Genomic DNA, 20,922 nt, shown 5'->3' on the forward strand with positions numbered 1-20,922 from the left:
AGTCACCAATATTTGTGAAAATAAATCCTTCCACAGTTTAAAAAAGTCTCTTAGAGTCTTCTCATCAAAAAGAGAAAAGTCCCTTATAATGAGACATCTGCTAGAGCCTGGAGATCGTCTTAGCTATTAACATCATACTAATGAGAGGAGATCGCATACAAAGGGAAAAATATGTTACGTACTTAAAAATGCTGTATAACATCAAGCATTTCTTAGTCCACCAAACAACGTAACTGAAAAAAGGGGTAGAAGCTTCATTTATCAAAAGAATGATACATTCCATGTGAGGAATAATTTGCTCAAAAATATTAGAGCTCAAGATAATATAGTTAATGTACATTACAGTCCCACCCAGCAATAAAATTTACAATATTTCCTTTTCTTTCTTTTCCTATCTAAGAAAAAGAATCAGGATAAAGGGGCATGACTAGTTTCCACAAACAAGAACCAGAGGATAACAGCCTTCCCATCTCCAGCAACTTCAGAATTTTGCTGTACAACCTAACCAAGTAAGCTTCCCAGCAGGTATCACTCCGATAGTAGAAAGGTTAATAAGATATGACCAGACAAATTTACAAGGGCAATGACTCGACATTATCGATTGCTCCTAAATGACAAAAGCCAACCATCCAACCCTCTCCTCTCTATTCCTTTTACAGAACCCAAACCCAAGCAATACATCATAAAACCAAAAGCACAAGTGCTACCTCACTCATGCACTGCAAACAATTACCTGCAGAGATAGGGTTGCAAACTGGAATGCAGCTGGGTATTTACAAATAACAGCTAAAGTTTCGTCTTTCTTCAAGATGTGCCAAATTCAGAAACTATTTGACACGAAACTCGTGCCTGAATTTTGTGAGATTTTGGGTGAATTTGTCTCGGTTCTTTGATTCCAAACTCCTTGTGACATCAACCATCAGCTTGTCAAAACATTGTGAGAGGCGTTGTTGTTGATCTGCCGGCTGCAAATCAGCAAACGTGTTAGCATGTAGAGAAAGAAACAAAACCCAAGTGCATGTGGGTCCCTAAAAATGGAAGCTGGGGGGCGAAGATAGATAAACAGAAAGGACAAATTTGGAGTCACCAAAACAAAAGTGAAGAAAAAAAACTCCATCATCCTCTGATATATCAATAAGAATTGAGAATCGCTTTCTCTGAAATAAAATAGCGAGAGGGCAGAAAAAAGAGATTCATGTGATATTAAGGAAGAGATCATTAAAGTTCAAATTCATAATAATTTTTCACCATACATCATAAACAAGGACAGTTTTATCCCAAGTTTATCATTGTGATTCATACCGGGCATTTGCACCAATTTAAATAGAGACCTGCATTTCCTTGAAAGAATCCATATATTTCCAGGGGTTAAATTTACTTAAGAGCTCCTAAATGAAAGATTATTCAATAGGAATATTCTGAAGAATTTTTTATTTAAATGTCTGAAATTCTCAAATTGCCCTTATGTTTTAACAAATTTCTAATGTAAATGTCAGAACATTTGGTTGGATCTGAAGAACAGTGCAACTGTGTTGTCTAGCTACCTCCTACCTCACTTTAGTTCTTGGGCATTTTCTTTTACTTTCTGAACTGGCTTCCCTGTATTTTCATTCCATACTCATGACCTACGAACCCATGATCATTTATTGAAAGCTTGATACTCATATAGTACATTAATCACCACAATGGCAAGATATCATATGAAGGGGCTAAATCACACAATGTGCTGTCTGGGGAAAGAGTGACCTAAACTTCCACACTGACAGATAAAACGTGAACCAGAAATGAAAACATGAAAGAGTTTGCAATTACAAAGAAAAGTATAAAAAGCTTGATTTATTCTGACCTGTGAAGCCAAAATGTGAGCTCTCAGATCACTAAACATCTGCAGGAATAAGTCAACAATAAGTCAGCAAAGATGTGAACACTTGGAAAAACAGTCCAAGAGCACTGTCTGGAATTATGGTTATTGGTTTTACATATGACATAAACGGAGGACTGCACACAAAAGTTGCACACCATACAAGGACACAAGAATATGTTCTTGGATATATATGAAACAGAAAACAATCATGCAAAACATGACATGAAACTTGCTGTCCAGATATAAAAATGGAATTAGAAGTGTCATGCATTTCAGCTTCTAAGTTCAGCAAGGTAAGAGGTAGCAAGTGGAATCGGGGAATTGCTAAAAGGAGCAAGTATATAAGTCAACGATCAATTGTCTAGAGTACTTTCTCCTAGTTGATGCTTTGCAAAAATCATCAGACAATCAGACAGTGAGAAAATCAATAGACTTAGAATGAAAAACTTTTTACTAAAAATAACCACTCATAAGTTACATCAAGATAACAATAAAGGCAGTTAACTGGCTGTGGTCAACTGACTCACTCACACTGGTCAACCTCAACACGTTCCTTGCTAAACATAAAGAGAACCACCAGAAGATATTCAGCAAAAGAAAGTTGCAGAAACAAGCTAGAATGGATATTCCTCCATTAGAAAGCTACACATGTAAGTTGTAACCTTGAACTTACAGAACTATTCATGGAAACAGGATGGAAATCTGAACATCTTATATCATGCTTAGCTAGAAATCACAAAAAATGAAATTCAGAACAAAGAGAACAGAAACTAAAATTAAGTTATAGCTCTCTATTTATACTTATTAGGAAATTATATTCCAAAATCTTACTCATCCATTCCTCCATATCAGGTGAAAATTCTAAATGATATAAGCATGCAATAGAAGGGGAGCGAGAAAATTAGTTGTAAGCTTTAAAACATGGAACCAGTACCTGCTCACTTATCAGAATCAAGCTCAGCATAGGTCTGCTAAGACTCCATTGGTTCCCCGAGTCTTCGAATAAGACTATTTCAAATAGGGTCTTGAGTATCTGTAACAGCTTTTGAGTTAATACAAATAACAATGCAGGATTAGCTGAAGTCAGTAAAAGAACACAGCATAAGGAAAATAGAAGAACAAAAACTAGGAATTCTTCGTGAATACATTCGATCCTTTTTAAGCATGAAGCCCTTCATCTGCATCTCAAAGTACTTCCAGTGTCCTTTTCCACAGAAAAGTACCATGAAGACATATAGCTAACACTAAATTGGTCATTTAAATACTACGATGAAATATGCTGATATGGTCAAATGAACATCACCTATCTAAAAGAGTAAAACTTGGAAGTTGCAGTTAATTTTCTATCAGACAAATATGAGACAAAGGCATCATCTATAGAAAACGAAAGTAAGGTCATATAGGGTGGTTCATCAGTACTATATTCTTATAGAAGCTGAGAAACTTAGGAGAAAAGGAGAAAAAGAAGCATAGTATAGACCAGGGTAGCAGAAAGTGTGGATTCACATAGATTGCAAACCTTGAGAATTTATCCTTGGTGAAAAAGAGTAGTAGTGTGAAGTAAGTTCCATACCAGCCAGTGTATGAGAACGTGTTCTCAGCAGAACCAAAAGCAACAAAAAAGATTGCAGCTAGAATCATAGGTTTGCACGAGTTTCTAAATTGCCACGGCATAGGAAAAGATAAAGGCCAAGATGCTAGTATGCTACTAAAACTCAGATGCTGATACTTGTCAAATATTGCATGGCCAAGGATCTAAAAGGCATCACAATGGGCATTTAGCCCACATGTCATCACATTTCAATGTCAACACAAGGTATCTTGGAACCACAAAGTGTGCCATGTGTTGCACCAGACTATCTCAGTGCAAAAGATGTGTGCTAGAAGTCAGCACAATGCATGCCAGGCAGCAAAATCCAGTACATAACTCCACTAGGATGGCTATGTGTAACGTGTTGGGTACTTGCATCATGTGGAATATCTTTCAATTAACATAGGAAAATATTTTTAAATAAAATGTAACAAGGATAGCTCGAGGATACTTTGTATAGAGAGGATATGATGTCTATGGTAATGTCGAATGTCAATAACATTGAGACACAACACTAACCTCCGGAAACAAATTGGGGCATTCTACAATATGCCGAGCAAGATTCAGTGCAGTCGTTGATGGGTGCCCCTCTGCTATTGTAATGTTATTAAAATAATAAACAGCCAGGTTATCCACAGCAGATGCACACTGGACAGAAAAGCATAGCCATAGTTAGAGTAAAAGGGAAAAAGGTGAAAGCTCTTTCAGTAAACAGTATAACAAAAATTGCTATCCATAATCACTTATACTAAGTCACAAAGGAGACCTAAAACAAAGAATATATGAAAATGGAAATTGCAAAATCTAAATAAAATAAGCCAAAATATTACCCAGATGCATGTCTGAGATTCTGTAAGCACATACCTGCGATGAAATACCTGTATCCAGACCCTTCAAGCCAGACTCTAGTGACCCGACAAGATGCATAAATGTGCTTGTATCCAGATTTAGAATAAAAGTAATGTGGTTGCTGAATAGAACTTCCATATATGCAAAGTAAGCTTTCATAAGCTGAAAGAAGAAAATAAAATTATGTAAAATTGATGCTGACAAGTTCTTTGTATACCACTATATTACAGAAAGAACTATCAGATCCCATAGTGTCAAAATATTTTGTTGCACATCATTTTGTAAAAATATAGTTTACTATCAAGATAATCCCCAAGTAAACCTGCTTCATGCTGACCTGAGACCCACATTTATGTGGACGAGTACAAGTGAAAGGAAACAGAAAAGCTAAAAATGCCACCTCACCATTTGTTGGAACATAACATCTAGTGCAGTAAGCATTCCTGTATCTCATGATCCAACACTGTCACAAGGTAAGAAAAGAATCTAGCAATACGAGAGACAGACTTGACAAGATCATCAATATCAAAGTCAGTTTGGTTGAGAAAGGGGTAGGAATGAAATTGGCACGTTATTCAAATTTTGGTTGGGCTAGTTTCAACTCATTTTATTTTATAATCAATCCAAGGAAATGTTCTTTCCTTTTTCAACCCAAGGCCATGTTCTACAATATAAAAATGTATACGTGTGCATGTGTATATATGGTGACTAGGAACTAGAAAGTTCTCATATGAATTGTAAGTTAATGCATGTATAATACCTAATATCCCATGTACCACATGAGATGAATGATTTTCATTTTGGTGACACAAGAGAAGAGAGCACTAGGATTAAAGTAATTTAGGAAGAGTTAAATCATAGCTACAGAATATAGGGCCTAGGAGAAAGCTGACTTGTGGAGAGATTGCTGGAGGATAGGATATAATTCTTGTTTCTTAGCCCAAGCACAAGTACATAAGCATGCTGTAAATTTCAGCCTAGGCCAGGTTCACTAGCTAATACTTATGAACCAAGACTGCATTAGAAAAAGTCGGACCTATTGACTAAACAATCTTAGGCAACATGCCTATACATTGTCCGAAAAGTTTGATATCATTCTGGGTTGAGTGTGGAAGAAATTCTGAGTGCTGTCCCTTGCTAATATTAGGCTGAAAATCAATTGAATATTGACATGAATCCAAATTCAAGCAGGGTAATACAAATGTAAACTGAAACAGAGAATTACGACCATCTATGGTACATGGTTTTGAAATTCATTAGAACTCAACAACTAGTAGGAGCTAGGACAACAAAAAATTTGCATACATAGTTCCGGCCAACTTACCAGTAGTATACATTGGCTATAACAGAAAGAAAGATTGGAAAACCATAGCTACTCTCCGACCAAGTAGCCATGTCATATAAAGTAGGATTAGGATCATAAAGTTTCAACCAAGGAGTTGACCAATTACTACAGTTCAACACCAGATATGAAATTGATAATGTGGCAAAATGTAATGCCACCAGGAAAAAATGGAGAACAATGCGAGGGCATCGACTTAGCATTGAGCTGACATTTGAGAATCTCCAGCACTTAAAATGTCTAAGAAACATTGTTTGGTCTAACGAATTATAACTACCCCATATGCAATTATGGCATGAGTTTCATGACACAAACGACACCTCAGACCAACATTGATGGGACTGTATGCATAGAGACCCATAATTTTCAAAGAATAAAGGATGACTTCATCTCAGGTGTTGTATACCATAATATAGCAGTATGCAGTGTAGTTTCAAGAGATTGACCAATTGACTGATTGAATAAAAAAAACAAGAAGGCAAGAAGTACGTCCAGGTTATTTCACTAACAAACTCATCAGAATCTAATAGATTGATGTGTTCATGCAAATTTAAATCATGAGGCTTACCTTTCGGAATGCCAATATGTCAGGTAAAGGAATTGAGAGGGTCATCTTTAAAGATATATCAAGTGCATCTGCCAGCGCTCTATCACCATAGAGTTCAAAAACACCAAAATTCACGTAATTTCCAGCCAAAGCTGTCAATATTTATACGAGTTGCATCAATTGAGGAATAGCAAAATAATTAGACATTGTAGAAATATATGCATTCAGGAACAAGTTATAATAAGTACCACAGTAAAATAAGCTAGAGCAATAAAAAGTGAATGCAATAATTTGGTGCAGCTAACTAATTGGCAAGGATTCGAGTTTCGGCCGATCCCGAGTATCGGGATTGGCTATAGCCGATCCTGATCCAGGCTGAAACCATTCTGCAGAGAGAGAGGGAAAAAGGAAGAGAAAGTGAGGGAGAGGGAAAGATTAAAAAAAAGGGTGAGAAAAAGAGAAAGAAAAAGATTAAAAAAAAAGAGTGGGAGAGAATGGATACTTTAGACTAATAGTTAGAGGGATAGAAAAGAAGAGAGGGAGAAAAAGAGATTTTTACTTTTTAGGCTTTATATGTAAGTAATTATTATTTCTTATTTTCTTATAATTTTTTCTAAATTTTTAGAAATTTCTCAACATTTTTAATAATATTTAAAATTTTATTTAATTAAAATAGTCCGATCCGATACAGACAGCCAATACGGCAAATACAGCCGATACGTATCGTTTTTTCGGACAGCCGATCCCGATACCGATTTTTGGAACCTTGCTAATTGGTTATGTCATAAAGTTGTCTTTTTGAGCACTTTCAATGGCACTGAGAATCTAGAAAAAGAATTACTTAATCCAGTTTTTATGTTTCATTGCATGCACAAAGGTTATGAGTTCTAAACCTCTAATCACATGTGAAAACCAGACTTCTTATGTTATCAATATAAAGAGGAAATAATCTTTGTAAGCTCTACAAATTACGGATCTATCAGAGATATAAAAAGTCAACAATTGTCTCAAAGTAGAAACAAAGTTGAATAACACCAACCCAAACAAAACTGCAAAAAGAAAGTGTGATGACAGGATAAATAACCCACATATCTTATTTATCTGTTCAAGACTTCATCAAAGCAGGCCTTGTCCAATAGAAAACAGGTAATTACATGATTTTGAGCCTTTATCAATAACAGAGCTATTACACTATAGTGGGAAAAGAAGCTGCTGGAAAAAGTTCTAAGAAACATACTCCAAACAGGAATGCAGGCATTATACTGTGTCAATTGAATTTTTATATATTCTGAACCATTATTAATACTTTATCGGCAGCAACAAGCAAAAATAAATAAATCAAAATTCACTCTGAAATGTACCAAAAGGATATCACATAGATATGGAATTAGTACTACCAATCCACTATCCAGAATTAAGAGAAAGAAAACTAACAGCAATAATCAACATGCAAGTGATCAAATTACTTACCTCTTGAAAGAATGGTTAGCGAGATCCAGATTCCTTTGTATTTATTTGCATAAATATCTGTATTATTTGGAAAAGATAGAATCCTTGAACCATAAGCCACGATTAACTTGCTAACTTCCCGGAACAAAAGGATCCCATTAGGAGATGAAGTATCAAAAGTCAACCTTTGGGCTTTGTTTAAGACAAATTCTGCCATAAACTTCAGCAAAGGTGTTGTAACCTACAAGAATCAATTGATTACAAATATACAAGTATGAATGCACTGAAACAACTTATAAATGAAAGGAAGGTCGACTTCACATGACATGGGCATAAGCAAAAAGGAAATCGGTGGATATTAAGTTTCTGAATATAATTCCTAGCATAGCCAAAATGATAGGAATACTCATAAAAATTCTCAAAAGATCGCATTTTATTGTTTCATGTTTCCATGCTCAATCCTTTCAAATACACCGTGTTTTTTGAATTTGATATATTATGTTCTATTATTGTTCTATGTTCAACACCAAAAATAAATAAATAAAGGAAGATAAAGATACAAAAAATAATATGCAAGCATGTAAAAATCATCACTGAATATCACTTGGAAAAGCTGGTATTTGGTAAGAAAAGCACTTCTCTGTCAACTCTTTAGGGCAACAGCCGATTGTAAACCAAGAACTTATATAGTTATCAAGTCAAATAGGTCAAAGAAGGTAATAAAAGTAAGAAGGTAAACAGATATGAATAAATGCAATAGTTATTATATCAACCAAGCATTAGCATAGACAAATTTCTATCAAAAATCCAAAATTAATCCACATAGGAGCAGGGGTAGAAAATTGTCACAGTAGATGAATAGCCTGCTGTGCAAACAAAATATGGTACATCTACAAACCTGTTATCAGAATCTAACCTTCTGTGAATCTCCAAATTTATCATCTTCAAACTAATTTGACCAGCTCTTCTACAACAACTGATTTCAGAAGTATCATTCCACCCAAGTCCAAACTAATTTACATGGGCTCAGAAAATTTCTTACACAAACTCTGAATATACTAGAATATGTATGTATAGATACATCAAGATATTAGTATCATGCCTGTTTGTAGCTATAACAATTTACAATTTGTATCCATGTATGATCACTCAAACCAAGGCCCTTTTTGCCAATAGGTTGGCAGATCACATAATATGGCGCATATTGTGCATCAAACTCTTCACCAACAAAATGATCCATCCCCAACTGTTGTCTTGCTCTGCCTATTTGGCTATATAATTGCACATCGAAAACAGCCAAATTCATGACAAGTTGACAACATTTGAATTTTGAAGAACTGAGAATGTAGCTATAGGAGAGCCGAATTCCGAAATGGAAGAAGTATTAGACCTAAGAACTTATGTTTCTTTGTTGCAAAGTCAACAAGCTCGTGTTGTCATAGTGCTTCCATGCCAATACTTACATATAAAAAGAATCATATAAACCAACAAACAGAAATAACTGGAAAGAAGTATCAGAATAACTTCATAATCAGCTTTCATAATAAAGAAGAATCACAGGAACAGATGAGCATAAATGACAAAGAATTTGAATTCCAATTGATTGATTAAAATGGCAACAAAAAAAAAATACCTCAGGCACATCAGTCCAATGTGAGATGGCTTTCAAGAGAAGCGGCATATGAGATGGATACAACCAGTCAAAAAGAAGCCCATATGTTCTACGACTGAAACAAAACAATGAGGAGATCACCAAGTGCATTACATCTAAGCTAATACAGACAATAGCAAGAAAAGATACCTATTAGTTGCCATTGCAATCCCTCTTAGGTCCCTCATCAAACCAATGAATGCATATTTCACAGCATCAGTGCGAAAAGCAGCATCAGGAGTTGTTTCCAACCTAACCATAACCTGTGATAGCACAAAGAGTTTCAAGAGCCCTGATACTAGAGGAAGTAAAATCTCAGACTGAATGAAGAAATAAGAAAACAATTTAATAATTCTCTGACATGCACCTGAAGAAGTGGCTCCATAGAAGTTTTAAACTTCACTGGGCTATCTTCCATAAAGATCAAGTAGCCAAGTGTGTAGTAAAAGGTAGTTCTACTACGAGAGCATCTATATTCTTCAAGAAACGGAAAGTTCTCCCTCTGAAACATGCAACCATGATAATAACTCATACGATGATACCTCTAACAAAACTTTGGCAAGAGAAATTCTACAAAATATTTGAAGAACTTTGCACAAGAAAAGACTTACAGAGTGATGTCCAATAATGAACTTTATACTATCCAGCTTCAGCAGAAGCTTTCCAGTCATATAACTGCAAGCAACTTCAGAATATAAGAGTTTTGATCAACTAAAGTAAACAAAAGGGTGATTATTATGACATAACTTACCCTGACGCAAGCTCCAGAAAAAGAGACAAAGTATGCTCAATAACCTCTTCACACTATACACATATAAAAGAGGTTCAACAATAGCTCTCAAAGCAACAACATGAGTCCAAAAAAATAATGCAACAAGTCACCTCTGTGTAGCATTTAAGGTTTGTAGCAATCTTTCCAACTATGACATTAAGTAGAACTAAATGATCCTGGAGGCCAAGAAGCTCAGATAATCTTGAATATAACTGCTGCAACAAAAGTAATATGCATGTAAAACTTGTTAATAATCAGACATGAGACATCAAAGTCATGTTTACTGTTTTCCTCTTTCCTTACTTTAGATGAATGCATGGCTTGATCCCCAACATATGACTTTCTGAAGTTCTGGAAAAAGGTGATAATTGCATGATCAAGTCTTTGCTTGCTTATCTCATGGTATCTCTGTACAGGGAACAGTATCAGTCAATATATTACCTTCTAAGGGCAGGTTATAGACAAGCAGAAGAAATAATACCTAACAGGAATTGCAATTAAACCAGATATGATGTTTATAAGTTATAAGTTTATAACTTTAAGTGCTCAAAAGATTTTCTTATTTCACGCTGAGAAAAGTTCACTCATAATTTTCTATATAACTTGAGAATAATGGACAGTAAAGAAGCAGTATTTCTGCTTACCTGAGAGTGTAACCCACTGTCTGTTACATTTATCAATTGTAGAACACGGGCAGCAAGTTCTGCATCAATTAACTCCTGTGACTCCAAGCTGCACAGAAAAATGAGAAGAGTAATATCATGCACCAACAACAAGAATTTACCCCACGAAAACAACCAGAAATAAAATTTATACATACCTACAGCCAGTAGTCTGTCTGATCTTGAGAATAGCTGCAATAATATGAATAATCCATGCAATCTGTCCTTCAATCACAGAAAGTTCATCTGAATCTCCGGGAGCTGGTGATCTTGCCCTTTCCTACAAATGTCAAAAAAATTAGTTTTCCTTGTGCAGACAGAAAATTAGCAATCTTTTGTCCAAATATAAATAAAAAGAAGTTAAAACAACATTGAATTCATATACAATGTTTGCATACCGTATAAGCCTGCAGAATTGGCTCCATAATATTTATGATGTACAGACTACTGCTTTGATACTGCAAGTCAGGTGAAAAAATATATAAATACGTAGAAACAAATATGTCAAAGAGTACCCAAGTTATGATAGTGTTGAAAGTTCAAGAATAGGGACCCAATAATTTATATTAAATGAATTGGTTTCTTCTACATAATATTAAAAATGATAAGCAGTTATTGAAGATAGAAAAGCATGACAAGGGAGATGCGAACCTGGAATCTGCAGAGGTATGGAAAGCACTCCAGCTGATCCTGAAGAAGCTCAACATTGTCCAAAGGATTCTCTGAGAGGTCATCTGGATAACCAGCCTGAAATGGATAGGAGCAGTCTTGAATAGAATTTGAAATTGTCCAAACTATTCTCTGACAATCTGATAGGATATGTTACAACAAGAGTATACCTGAATAGAATTGAACCTGGAGGTGATAAATCCCTCTGTAATTTTAGGCACAGTTTCATCCAGCAAGCTTGGTGTATCACCTTTTAAATAAGGCACTGAAGTTACCAACCGCGACCACAGACCTAGAAGATAGTAGACGCTACTACTGGCCCACTATATAAATAGACAATTAATAAAAATATCAGTTCACCAAAAATCAAAGATCTCATCAAGTAAGCAGTTAACATATCTGAACACTTTTAACCACCAAATGTCATGAAGTATACAAAACGGACCTGCCATGATTGCAATGATTTTGTTGTGAATTCTGCAACTAAGCGAATCCATTCACCATAAAATTCGACATTCAAAAGCTCTGACAACTGAATCACACAATTGAATTTATTCAACAATTATGAGCAGTTAAAGCACAACTAATAGTTACCAGATTACAATCCAACTCATATTCCAAAGTTCACAGCACTATGACAGAATAAGATTTACAATCCGAACAGAAGAAAAAGATTCAAGTTTGGCTAGTGCATTTTTCCAGTATTAGTAACTCAATGATATTATTGACAGTAAATATCAAAAAATACAAAGGACTCTTACAAGCATCTCTTGTTCACCAGTAAGGTTCAGACTAACATCCACAACTCTACTTTCAGAACACGTATCTATTTTTAGCTAATTTGAAGAATATTAGATCAATAATAAAAGGATTTAAGGACATAAAAAGGATAAAATGGCAATTTCAAGGCAGCTCATATGAGAGAAAGTAATAACCAACAACCAAACAAGAAATTTTACAAACTGAAATTAACATCATCTGTGTAATGAAATTAGCTATTGTGACAAAAGAATAGACACAAGTACTCTAGAGCAGCACAGAAACCTAACAAGAGCAATCAGAAGACTTCCAATGAACACTTGGTGCTAAGGAATCATAAGGGAGAAGCCAAGACCCAATGAACACTCAATTTAAAATATCAGCCAAAAAATCTATGTTAGCTTATTGTTGCATCAGATAAGGAGATCCAAATTATCCAGTAGTTCCACATTTACTGCACTGTAAGAAATCTAGGAATCGACATGCAAATCAATACAGACAAAGCAAAATGGACAGATGATGAGTAGGAATTAGTGAACTAACTAAAAACTTGAGCTGTTGATATAAGCCACATGACTACCCTTCCATACATCAGAAACCAGAGAATAGGTTCCCCTTCAAAATATACGATATGTTCCAATCATAGGGGTTTATACAACATACCATGGTAGTAATCGGATTATGCTTAAATTTCTGAGCTTTGATTGGTTTCAGTTACAGCTCAACCTCATAGTCTAGAGGGGTACATGTATGCAATTTGCAGATCTCGGTTAGAGGTCTCAACATAAGCAATTATTTTTCTAGAGGAAATATCAAGGAGCATGCAGTCCCCTACAGAAGCAACTTCTTATGCAGCAACTCAGAACAGGCAGAATAAATATAGACAAAAAAGATAGACGACCAGTAGAAGAACGCACCATGAAGATAGTTCCACACTTCAATTACATATATTACACATCACTGTCATGAACCATGCACCATGCATTAGTTTCATCCAAAATGTTGTGCAGAAACAATAACCTCTTTCATAGTGCTTATTTCATGCCAAAATCAAAGGAAGGGACTAAATGAATCAATTTGAGTTATTATATATTCACTAGATACTTCAATGAGACAAAATACACAGGTGGTTAACCTGATAGTTCACTTTGAAACGTCCTAGCAGACGACAAAACTCATGGTAGTTGTCATGATCAGCAAGACCTGCCAAAGAAGTTCTTTTTTTTAGTATTAGAACCAGAATGACATTGCAGGTGGAATGAAAGCAACTAAGGAATTTGGTCACCAAGCATCAGGATCCACTAACTGAATTAATTACAAATCTACTACTTAAATATGTGCTTTCATAATTCATAGCATTTTCTCTCATAAATAAAAGAGGTTGACATCTTTTTAACAAACTTTTGACAGCCAAAATTGCACTCAGCAATACCAAAATATCAAAGCCACTTGCAGGTAACAGCTTTTCCAGAAAAACAACAAGCAGAAATAGCAATTAATCATCTCTGAAGTTATAGCTTAAACAAGTCTATGCTATCTTTAGAACATTCTGAACGAGAAAATATCCAATATTCCCAGTGGCAACTTCCAAAAAAGTAAAAACTACAAAGTGTCTTAACAACAGAAAATATGTATAACTTGGAATCAACTGAAAAAGGAAAAAGAACAAGATATGAAATAAACGTCCTCCAGAAACAAAATGAGTTTCTTCAAAACAAAAGGCCAAACAAGAGGAGAAAGATCCCGTGGAGCACAACCTTGCCCGATTTGAAGTATTTCTTTAGTGCCTGCCATTAGATGAGAGAGGAACTGGGACCTTGCAGGATCATCTGTAAATATGGACCGTCTCACAGAAGCAAGTCTAACCAAACATTCCAAAGCCTGAAGATTAAAATATGTTCTCAAAATTTCTTCAGTAAAAAACGAATGAATAATAAATTAAGAATAAATCAAACATTAGATTAAAAAAATGCAGAACAGCAAGATAACAGACAATGTTCCAAAAATAAGCCTAGAGACTACATGGAGGTTAATAGTATTTATGGTGCTTACAGGTTGACAGGCACTATGGCGAGTGCCTAGAGCCTAAAACTGGCTTTGGAAGTATACAAAATTTTACATCAGTAACCATCATATGTGAAATCTTGGTCACCAAGTATTGAACATGCAGTCTTCAAGAGGATGACTAAAAATTAAGGAAAAGAAACATTAACCAACAAAAGTCTTAAAAAGATAGAGACTAGTGTATGCAGAAGATGTCCACTCTACAAGTGAAGGATAAAAGTGACATCATTCATATAACATAAGGAAAATATTAACCATCTATAAAGGAGACAACAATTTAGAAGTTGACACGTCCAGAAAGCATCTATGGCTGAAAAAACTAGAAGCACAAAGGATTTGGGATCACAATGGCACGTACTAAGAGGTTGGACACAATGTGAGATTAGTACCTGCAAAAGCACAGAGAAGTTTTGGGCCTTTTGGCAACCTAAAATTGCCATTGCAGCATGACCTTCTTTTAGAACAATGACGACATAAGCCATTAATAGTACATTCGAGATGTTATGTTAGCAGGAAGTTATTAAAAACCAGAAGTTGAAAGAAAGCTTCTTCTTCCAGATATGGGCACAAAGTATGTGAAATATGTCAAAAATTAATTAATTAACCTCATTTTCCATTACTTTATGCTGTGTTGCTACTTAAGATTGCAGCATCATCAATTAGAAATAGCTCTGCCACAATGTATACCTCTTTTGAAAGAGGAGGTTCGGTAATTCTGTAGTAATCAAAAAAAATCTGAACGGTGGAAGGATCTTGTAAGAGTGGTCTCCAGGAAGATGGGATCTGCAGGAATACATACATAAACCACAGCCAGATGGAAAACAAATTGAAGCATTAAGTGAGACAATAATAAAGTTCTTTTACAGATAGAGATTAGTGTGTGTCAAGAAATAGAATACCTGAACAGTGCCAAATTCTTCAGAGCTTTCATCTAATGAAGTTCCAATAAAATCAAAAGACAAGCACCTCAAAGAAAGGGAAAGAGTAAGCTGCCTTAACACATTATGAACTGCATTGATATGGACAGAGAATTAAATGATGACATTAGAATGACATACTAGGAAACATATCCTATTGTATAACAATCTCAAAAAGTGGGACTATGGAAAACCTTGCATATTTCCATCATTTTTAAGCTGACACAATGAAGTAAGAGAAATTTGGAAAATTTGGAGGAGCGACTGATCCTTGAAAGAGCAAGCAACTTTTCTATGGAGTGTCAGAGGCATTCCTGGGTTTGGCTGGCAAAGTCAAGGTCACAGACGCAACTATGTTAGTGGAGAACAATTACAAGAACAACATAAGTTCACAAAAGAAGAACTTTAAGACCTATATCTGATTAAATAAAACATAGAAAGACTGCCACACAAGAATAATGAGCTCCAAATCTAGAATTCTCCTTTAGATTTTATTACAACATGCAATAAATATGTTTGTTGCAACATGCAGTCTAGATATCTAAAAGTTTTGAACTTTAAAATAAATGCACTATCAAGTTAATGGTTGAACAGAAACAAACTTTTAACCTGCTAAAGAATTTTCATAACCTGATAAATATCATTGGCCCAGAATTGGATGAAAAAAAAGAGAACAAGGATATGCAAGATTCAAAATTTGCATTCTGCATCAAATATAATTGTTAAAAAACAGCCCTCAATTAAATATTCGTGCTATGCAAAATCAAGTTGTCATGATACAGGTCGTATGCCATAGGCAACCAACAACCAATTCAGAGAAACAATGATCAGATTTAACAAATACGTGCCGATAACAACTTGAGTCAAAATCTCAGGCATATTCTGATCAAGGGATTTGAAATGCAATAATCCAAATCCAACCTTTACAAAGATACTAGATACAATGATTGGAACATGAGCATCAACTTCTCAGAGAAACTATCAAATAAAAAGGATGAATATCCAAATTCTTATGCATCAGTTGATCATTGTTCACATTTTATTCCTACAGCAGTTTTCATCATCAAGTGTTGAGATAGTAATTTTAGAATCTCATCCCAAGAAAATCTTCTTGCATAAATTAATAGGTAAACCAGAAATCAGAAGATTCTTCATTCTAGTGGGTTGATAAACTTTTGCTTTTCAAGCCATACCAGTTGGCAACAGATTTTCTTTATTGGAGAATCTCCTAAACTGATCACATTTACCATAGAAGTTACTTGAATAGTTTTGGTTGATACTTCAGGACCAATAAACATCGTTATTTTCTATTCCAATATTATAGAAAGATAATAACAAAACTTACATTAAAATTTCACAAAATTCATCTTAGACATCAATTAGATCGACTTCTGGAGTTCTGGAAGTACAGATATGTTAACTACTTAAACTAAATCTTACCTAGTGCTCCAGATGTAGTGGAAGCAAACAGGAATTATCAAGTTAAGAAGACTGACCTGATTCATTTCAGATACAAGCTGATTAAGTATCTTCAAACCAATGGAATAATGATCTGGTGCTGCCTGAAGATGAAAATAAATAGAGGATTTTCAGACAAGAACAATAATGATATCACAGAGGGATTTAGTATAAACTTCCATGTGTTCTTAATGATCATCTTAAAAAACACTGAGCTGAAAATGAAACACAACTGCAAATCAGCCAAACGATGAAGTTCTATACATTGGCAGACACTTTCATGAAAAAGATGGGCATCTCTATAAAAGATCAAAAGATTCTGAATGAAGCATCAAAGGTTGAATATGAAGAAACTTATAAGTGCCTAACAGCATAGACATTAATCAGCACAAACTAACTAGACTATAAAACACCAGGAAAAGGTCTCCCAACGTCTATGATAGCAGAGTGCAGTGGCATGTCTATGACAGAAATAAAGTTCCCAATAATGCAAAAAAGATATACCTAGAGGCTATAGGTGTGGTGAATCAGGATTTTGGAAACAAGAACAGTTATTATGTACAATTTAATATCTGCATCAGAGCAATTAAATAGAAACAAATTGGATGATAGTTCCAGGTTACATGAGTAACAATATCTAACAGATATGGAAAAAGAAGAGGATTGTCATAAAGCACATGATTTATTTTTGGAATCCAGTCGCCAATGAGATTCAGAGCCCAAGCACTTCCCACCAATGGGATCTAACTTGAGGAATGGCTGATCAACGAATAATAGGAAAATTATAAATACACATCCTTCAGATAACATGACCATGTTAAAACCAGCAAACATAGCACAATCCATTGGAAGAAAAACATATACCCAAATACATCTATGCTAGTATAAACCTATACTAGTTCATGTTCTCCGTGACTGCAAGGTGAGATTATTTTTAGAAGTCTTGAATATATAAAGCAACAATTACTCTACAATAAGATCTCACATTCTTACTTACCTGATTCAAGAAGTTCATCGTCTCCTTAACAACATCTCTAAATCTGTCGTCATCAAACCACCCAAATTTTGTGATTCGACATAACAGCTGAATCAGAGATCCAATTACAAAGTTCTGCAATTCAGGTCCTCTGGTAGCTAGATAGTTTATCACATAATTCCCTTCATACAGACCACAAATACGTCAATTCAGAATATTGCAAAGAAGCTGTGAAAGCATGCTTTCAAGCACTGTATATATGAATTGCAGTAAGATAAATGTTCATTATTGTCTAGAACAGAGACAGGAGCAAATGAAATTGAGTGCCTAGGGGATGTAAAGCACGATCTACTGAATTAGAAAGAGAACATGAAAAAGATAAACAGATGCAAATTCTACGTGAGCAGCAATTTAAAGGTTAAACCCTGTATCAGATATAGAATATTACGGATATCAAGCCGCAATTGCAAAGTAAGACTGTGTTCTGTCACTTGCTTCAACAAGCTTGAGCTAGCCAACATCAAAGCATAAGGAGTCAAGGCATTGTCCAAAATGTATTGGCATTGCGTAATATAATCGGTGTTCACAGAAAAGCATTTCAGGGTGCTCTCTGCATGTGCTCGTTCAACTGAATCTTGAGAAGTGTAAAGCCTTTCACATAAAGCTTCCAGTTGTGCTAAGCTCTCCATTGAAGGAAAATGAGAAGGTTTCCGAGCTTTTGGATGATCAAGGATCCAAGATTAATGTTGCAAGCTGGTCTTCCGTCCCACGTAATATCGAATTAATATCTATGGATTAGAATGAAATGCTGTCACAGATTCAGTGAGAAAGCTTGCAGAAGTAACTTAATCTTGGTTCGCACACAAATATTTCAAAGCAGTAGCAACAAAGTTTAGATGGTGAAATATCTGTACTGCAACTGGATTGTTGCATTACATATATATGTACATTTTGAAATGTTTCAATTCAACATTTTCCCATGATACACAATGTCAAGAGAAGCTCAAAGCTTAAACAGGAAGACAAGAGAAAAGGGGAATCAAGCAGTTATCTTCACATCAGCCACAATTCAAAGTCCGAGAAAAGCACCAATCTGCACAATGAAAATGCGAACTTGAGATTAAAAGAATAAGAGGAAAGTCAAAAAAAAAACCTTTCAGATATCAAAAACACAATCTAGTTAAAAGCTTTTCTAAATAAAGTTTTTGCTAATTCCAAATGGTACACCTTGATAAATGATAAATACACTACCTTAATTGGACAATATTAAAACTGCAAAAAAATAAAAGGAGTCTAGACAATAACAAAACAAAGTCTAATTTAGCATTGCAGTCGAATTATACATGCATTCTATATTTGGCCACAGGAAGAGAACTTCATATGTTTCCCATTAACTTCACGAGATGCTGATTGAATGTTTACAATAAGATTGCAATCTTATTGTAATAGCACGCTCCCCCACTGAATGTTGGAATCGATTCGACCTTTTAAAACTACGGTAACCTACTATTTGGGGCTGGATTTACAGATTCTTTCCTCTATCAGCTCTCTTTAGCGAATCTAAAAGGATCCATTGTTTTAATTTTCTTGATAAAAGTTATATGCCGGCTCTCAAACCACGCATAACATTAACCATTTTCAAGACCTTTTAACTGCTTAACATTTCTTTCCCACAATTCATTCCCGAATAAGGGCCAAAGCACGTCAATGAGGTCAGAAATTGACTTTTCCAGAGCCGATTGCCACAGCCAAGCTCATCCTCAACAATGCTTCTTTTTTCATTATTTTTAATATCCGTAGTGATAATTTGTGCATCTACAGATCCTCAAAGCGCAGAATTCGACGCGTTAGCAACTGTTAATAGCAATCAGAAACCACCCATCACGAACAGCTCAATTCGCCCAACCAGATTCTAACTTCGTAACAAACCGAAACCTCGCAACCTACGAGCTCTCTCCTGGAGATCTAATCCCGGCAAGAAATCCGATCGGATCCCCAATCCGATCGAACCGTGCAAGAATTCAAGAAACGCGAAAACCCTTGCAAGAAGAATCCGATCCAAGATCCGGGGTCAGATGCGGCTAATCTCGCCCAACTAAAACCAAAACAAGCATCGGATTGGGAAAGGGATACCTTCGCTTTGGATTCCACGAAGAACTCTTCTTTCTCTCCCTCCTCTCTCTCTCTCTCTCTCTCTCTCTCTCTCTGTCTCTGTCTCTCTCACTCTCTCTCTCTCTCTCTCTCTCTCTCTCTCTCTCTCTCTCTCTTCCCTGCTTTCTCTTCTCGCCTTCAAGATCGCAGCTGTCTGGGGTTTTTAAATGGCGTGGCCCAAAATCGGATGGACGAATATGAGAGGAGGAGGAGGAGGAGAACGGCGTAAATTTAACGGACTCGAGGGGTATTTACGTAATCTGCACCGTGAGGGGATGGATGGATGGATGGACGGACGGACGGACGGACGGACGGACTCCACTTGCGTCCAGAGATTTCGTGGTTAGGGTTTCGGGTACGTTTCCGCTCGCGTTATTCGTATCGACCACCGCGGCATCGCAGCCGTTCGATGGGAAACCAAGGGTTGGATCATGGGGCAGTCGGTGCGCGAAGCACGCATGTGCACTTCCGGTCAATAATCAATCCCTCCCATGGCTTCCCAGACGTTGTTGGATTTAGGTTTCTCACTTTCTTGCACTCAAACATCCAAATTTAGTGTTCACAAAGGTGCTTCAAATGCACATTATATGGTAGTTTGCAAGCAAATCTTAGAGCTATTAAATATTTAGATCGATCACATAGTATAATCGATATGGATTACAAGCTTATACCATATAATGTGATCGATCTCAACATTTCTATATACAAGCTTAAAGGCTAAAACTATGAACATCAAGTTGGGCCCAAATAGCCTGGCCCATTGACAATATTATGAAAGATAATATAAAAGAAAATTATAATAAATTAAGTAATACTATTTCATGAATAACAACAAATAGGGGAGGAGAAAAGTAATGTGAAACTCCTCCAAACTCAAGCCTTGGGAAAGACAAATTGGTCCCCAAAGTGGCGACAAGAAGAGGGAAAAGATTTCTGGACCTTTCCAAGGTCATTGGCATGGCTATATAGTCTCTAAAGAAATGGATCCAATATATGTAATAAAGCCAAGTGGTCCTTTTATCATGCAATAAATGGCTTAAAATATGTGGCATTATTATATTATACTCTTGGATGGGGAGGGTGTTTATAGCTTTTGAAGTTGGCTTGATCAAACATTTGATGATCCTAATAGTAACGAGCCCAGTGGAGGCCCATATAGTTACCGAAATACGCAGAGGTTTCTTTTCCGTTTTGCACCCTA

At 35.7% G+C, this 20,922-nt stretch overlaps 1 protein-coding gene across 3 annotated transcripts; it reads right to left on the reverse strand.

Annotated features, from left to right (window-relative positions):
- Positions 1 to 216: 216 nt before the first annotated feature.
- Positions 217 to 19,907, reverse strand: LOC140764225 (uncharacterized). 3 transcript variants are annotated; one of them, XM_073102677.1, is made up of 30 exons: positions 19,704 to 19,906; positions 18,914 to 19,609; positions 18,019 to 18,663; positions 17,592 to 17,752; positions 16,633 to 16,698; positions 15,331 to 15,460; positions 15,119 to 15,228; positions 14,907 to 15,002; positions 13,913 to 14,036; positions 13,291 to 13,358; positions 11,842 to 11,928; positions 11,567 to 11,719; positions 11,379 to 11,474; positions 11,126 to 11,185; positions 10,886 to 11,007; positions 10,710 to 10,797; positions 10,369 to 10,473; positions 10,176 to 10,280; positions 10,045 to 10,097; positions 9,905 to 9,968; positions 9,661 to 9,795; positions 9,444 to 9,556; positions 9,276 to 9,369; positions 7,664 to 7,883; positions 6,215 to 6,345; positions 4,320 to 4,466; positions 3,975 to 4,103; positions 2,799 to 2,897; positions 1,847 to 1,885; positions 217 to 965 (listed from the first exon to the last, which is right to left on the reverse strand). In XM_073102677.1, exons 3-30 carry the CDS (start codon positions 18,257 to 18,259, stop codon positions 828 to 830), a joined length of 3,174 nt encoding a protein of 1,057 aa, XP_072958778.1. In that variant the 5' UTR covers positions 18,260 to 18,663; positions 18,914 to 19,609; positions 19,704 to 19,906; the 3' UTR covers positions 217 to 827. The 3 variants fall into 3 exon arrangements, with proteins under 3 accessions (XP_072958778.1, XP_072958779.1, XP_072958777.1); XM_073102678.1 differs by lacking the exon at positions 18,914 to 19,609 and having other exon boundaries at positions 10,176 to 10,277; positions 19,704 to 19,907; XM_073102676.1 differs by lacking the exon at positions 18,914 to 19,609.
- Positions 19,908 to 20,922: the final 1,015 nt, after the last annotated feature.

This window comes from Typha angustifolia, chromosome 8 (genome assembly GCF_048772165.1).
Source record: "Typha angustifolia cultivar Huaian chromosome 8, ASM4877216v1, whole genome shotgun sequence".
Taxonomy (NCBI): Eukaryota; Viridiplantae; Streptophyta; class Magnoliopsida; order Poales; family Typhaceae; genus Typha; species Typha angustifolia.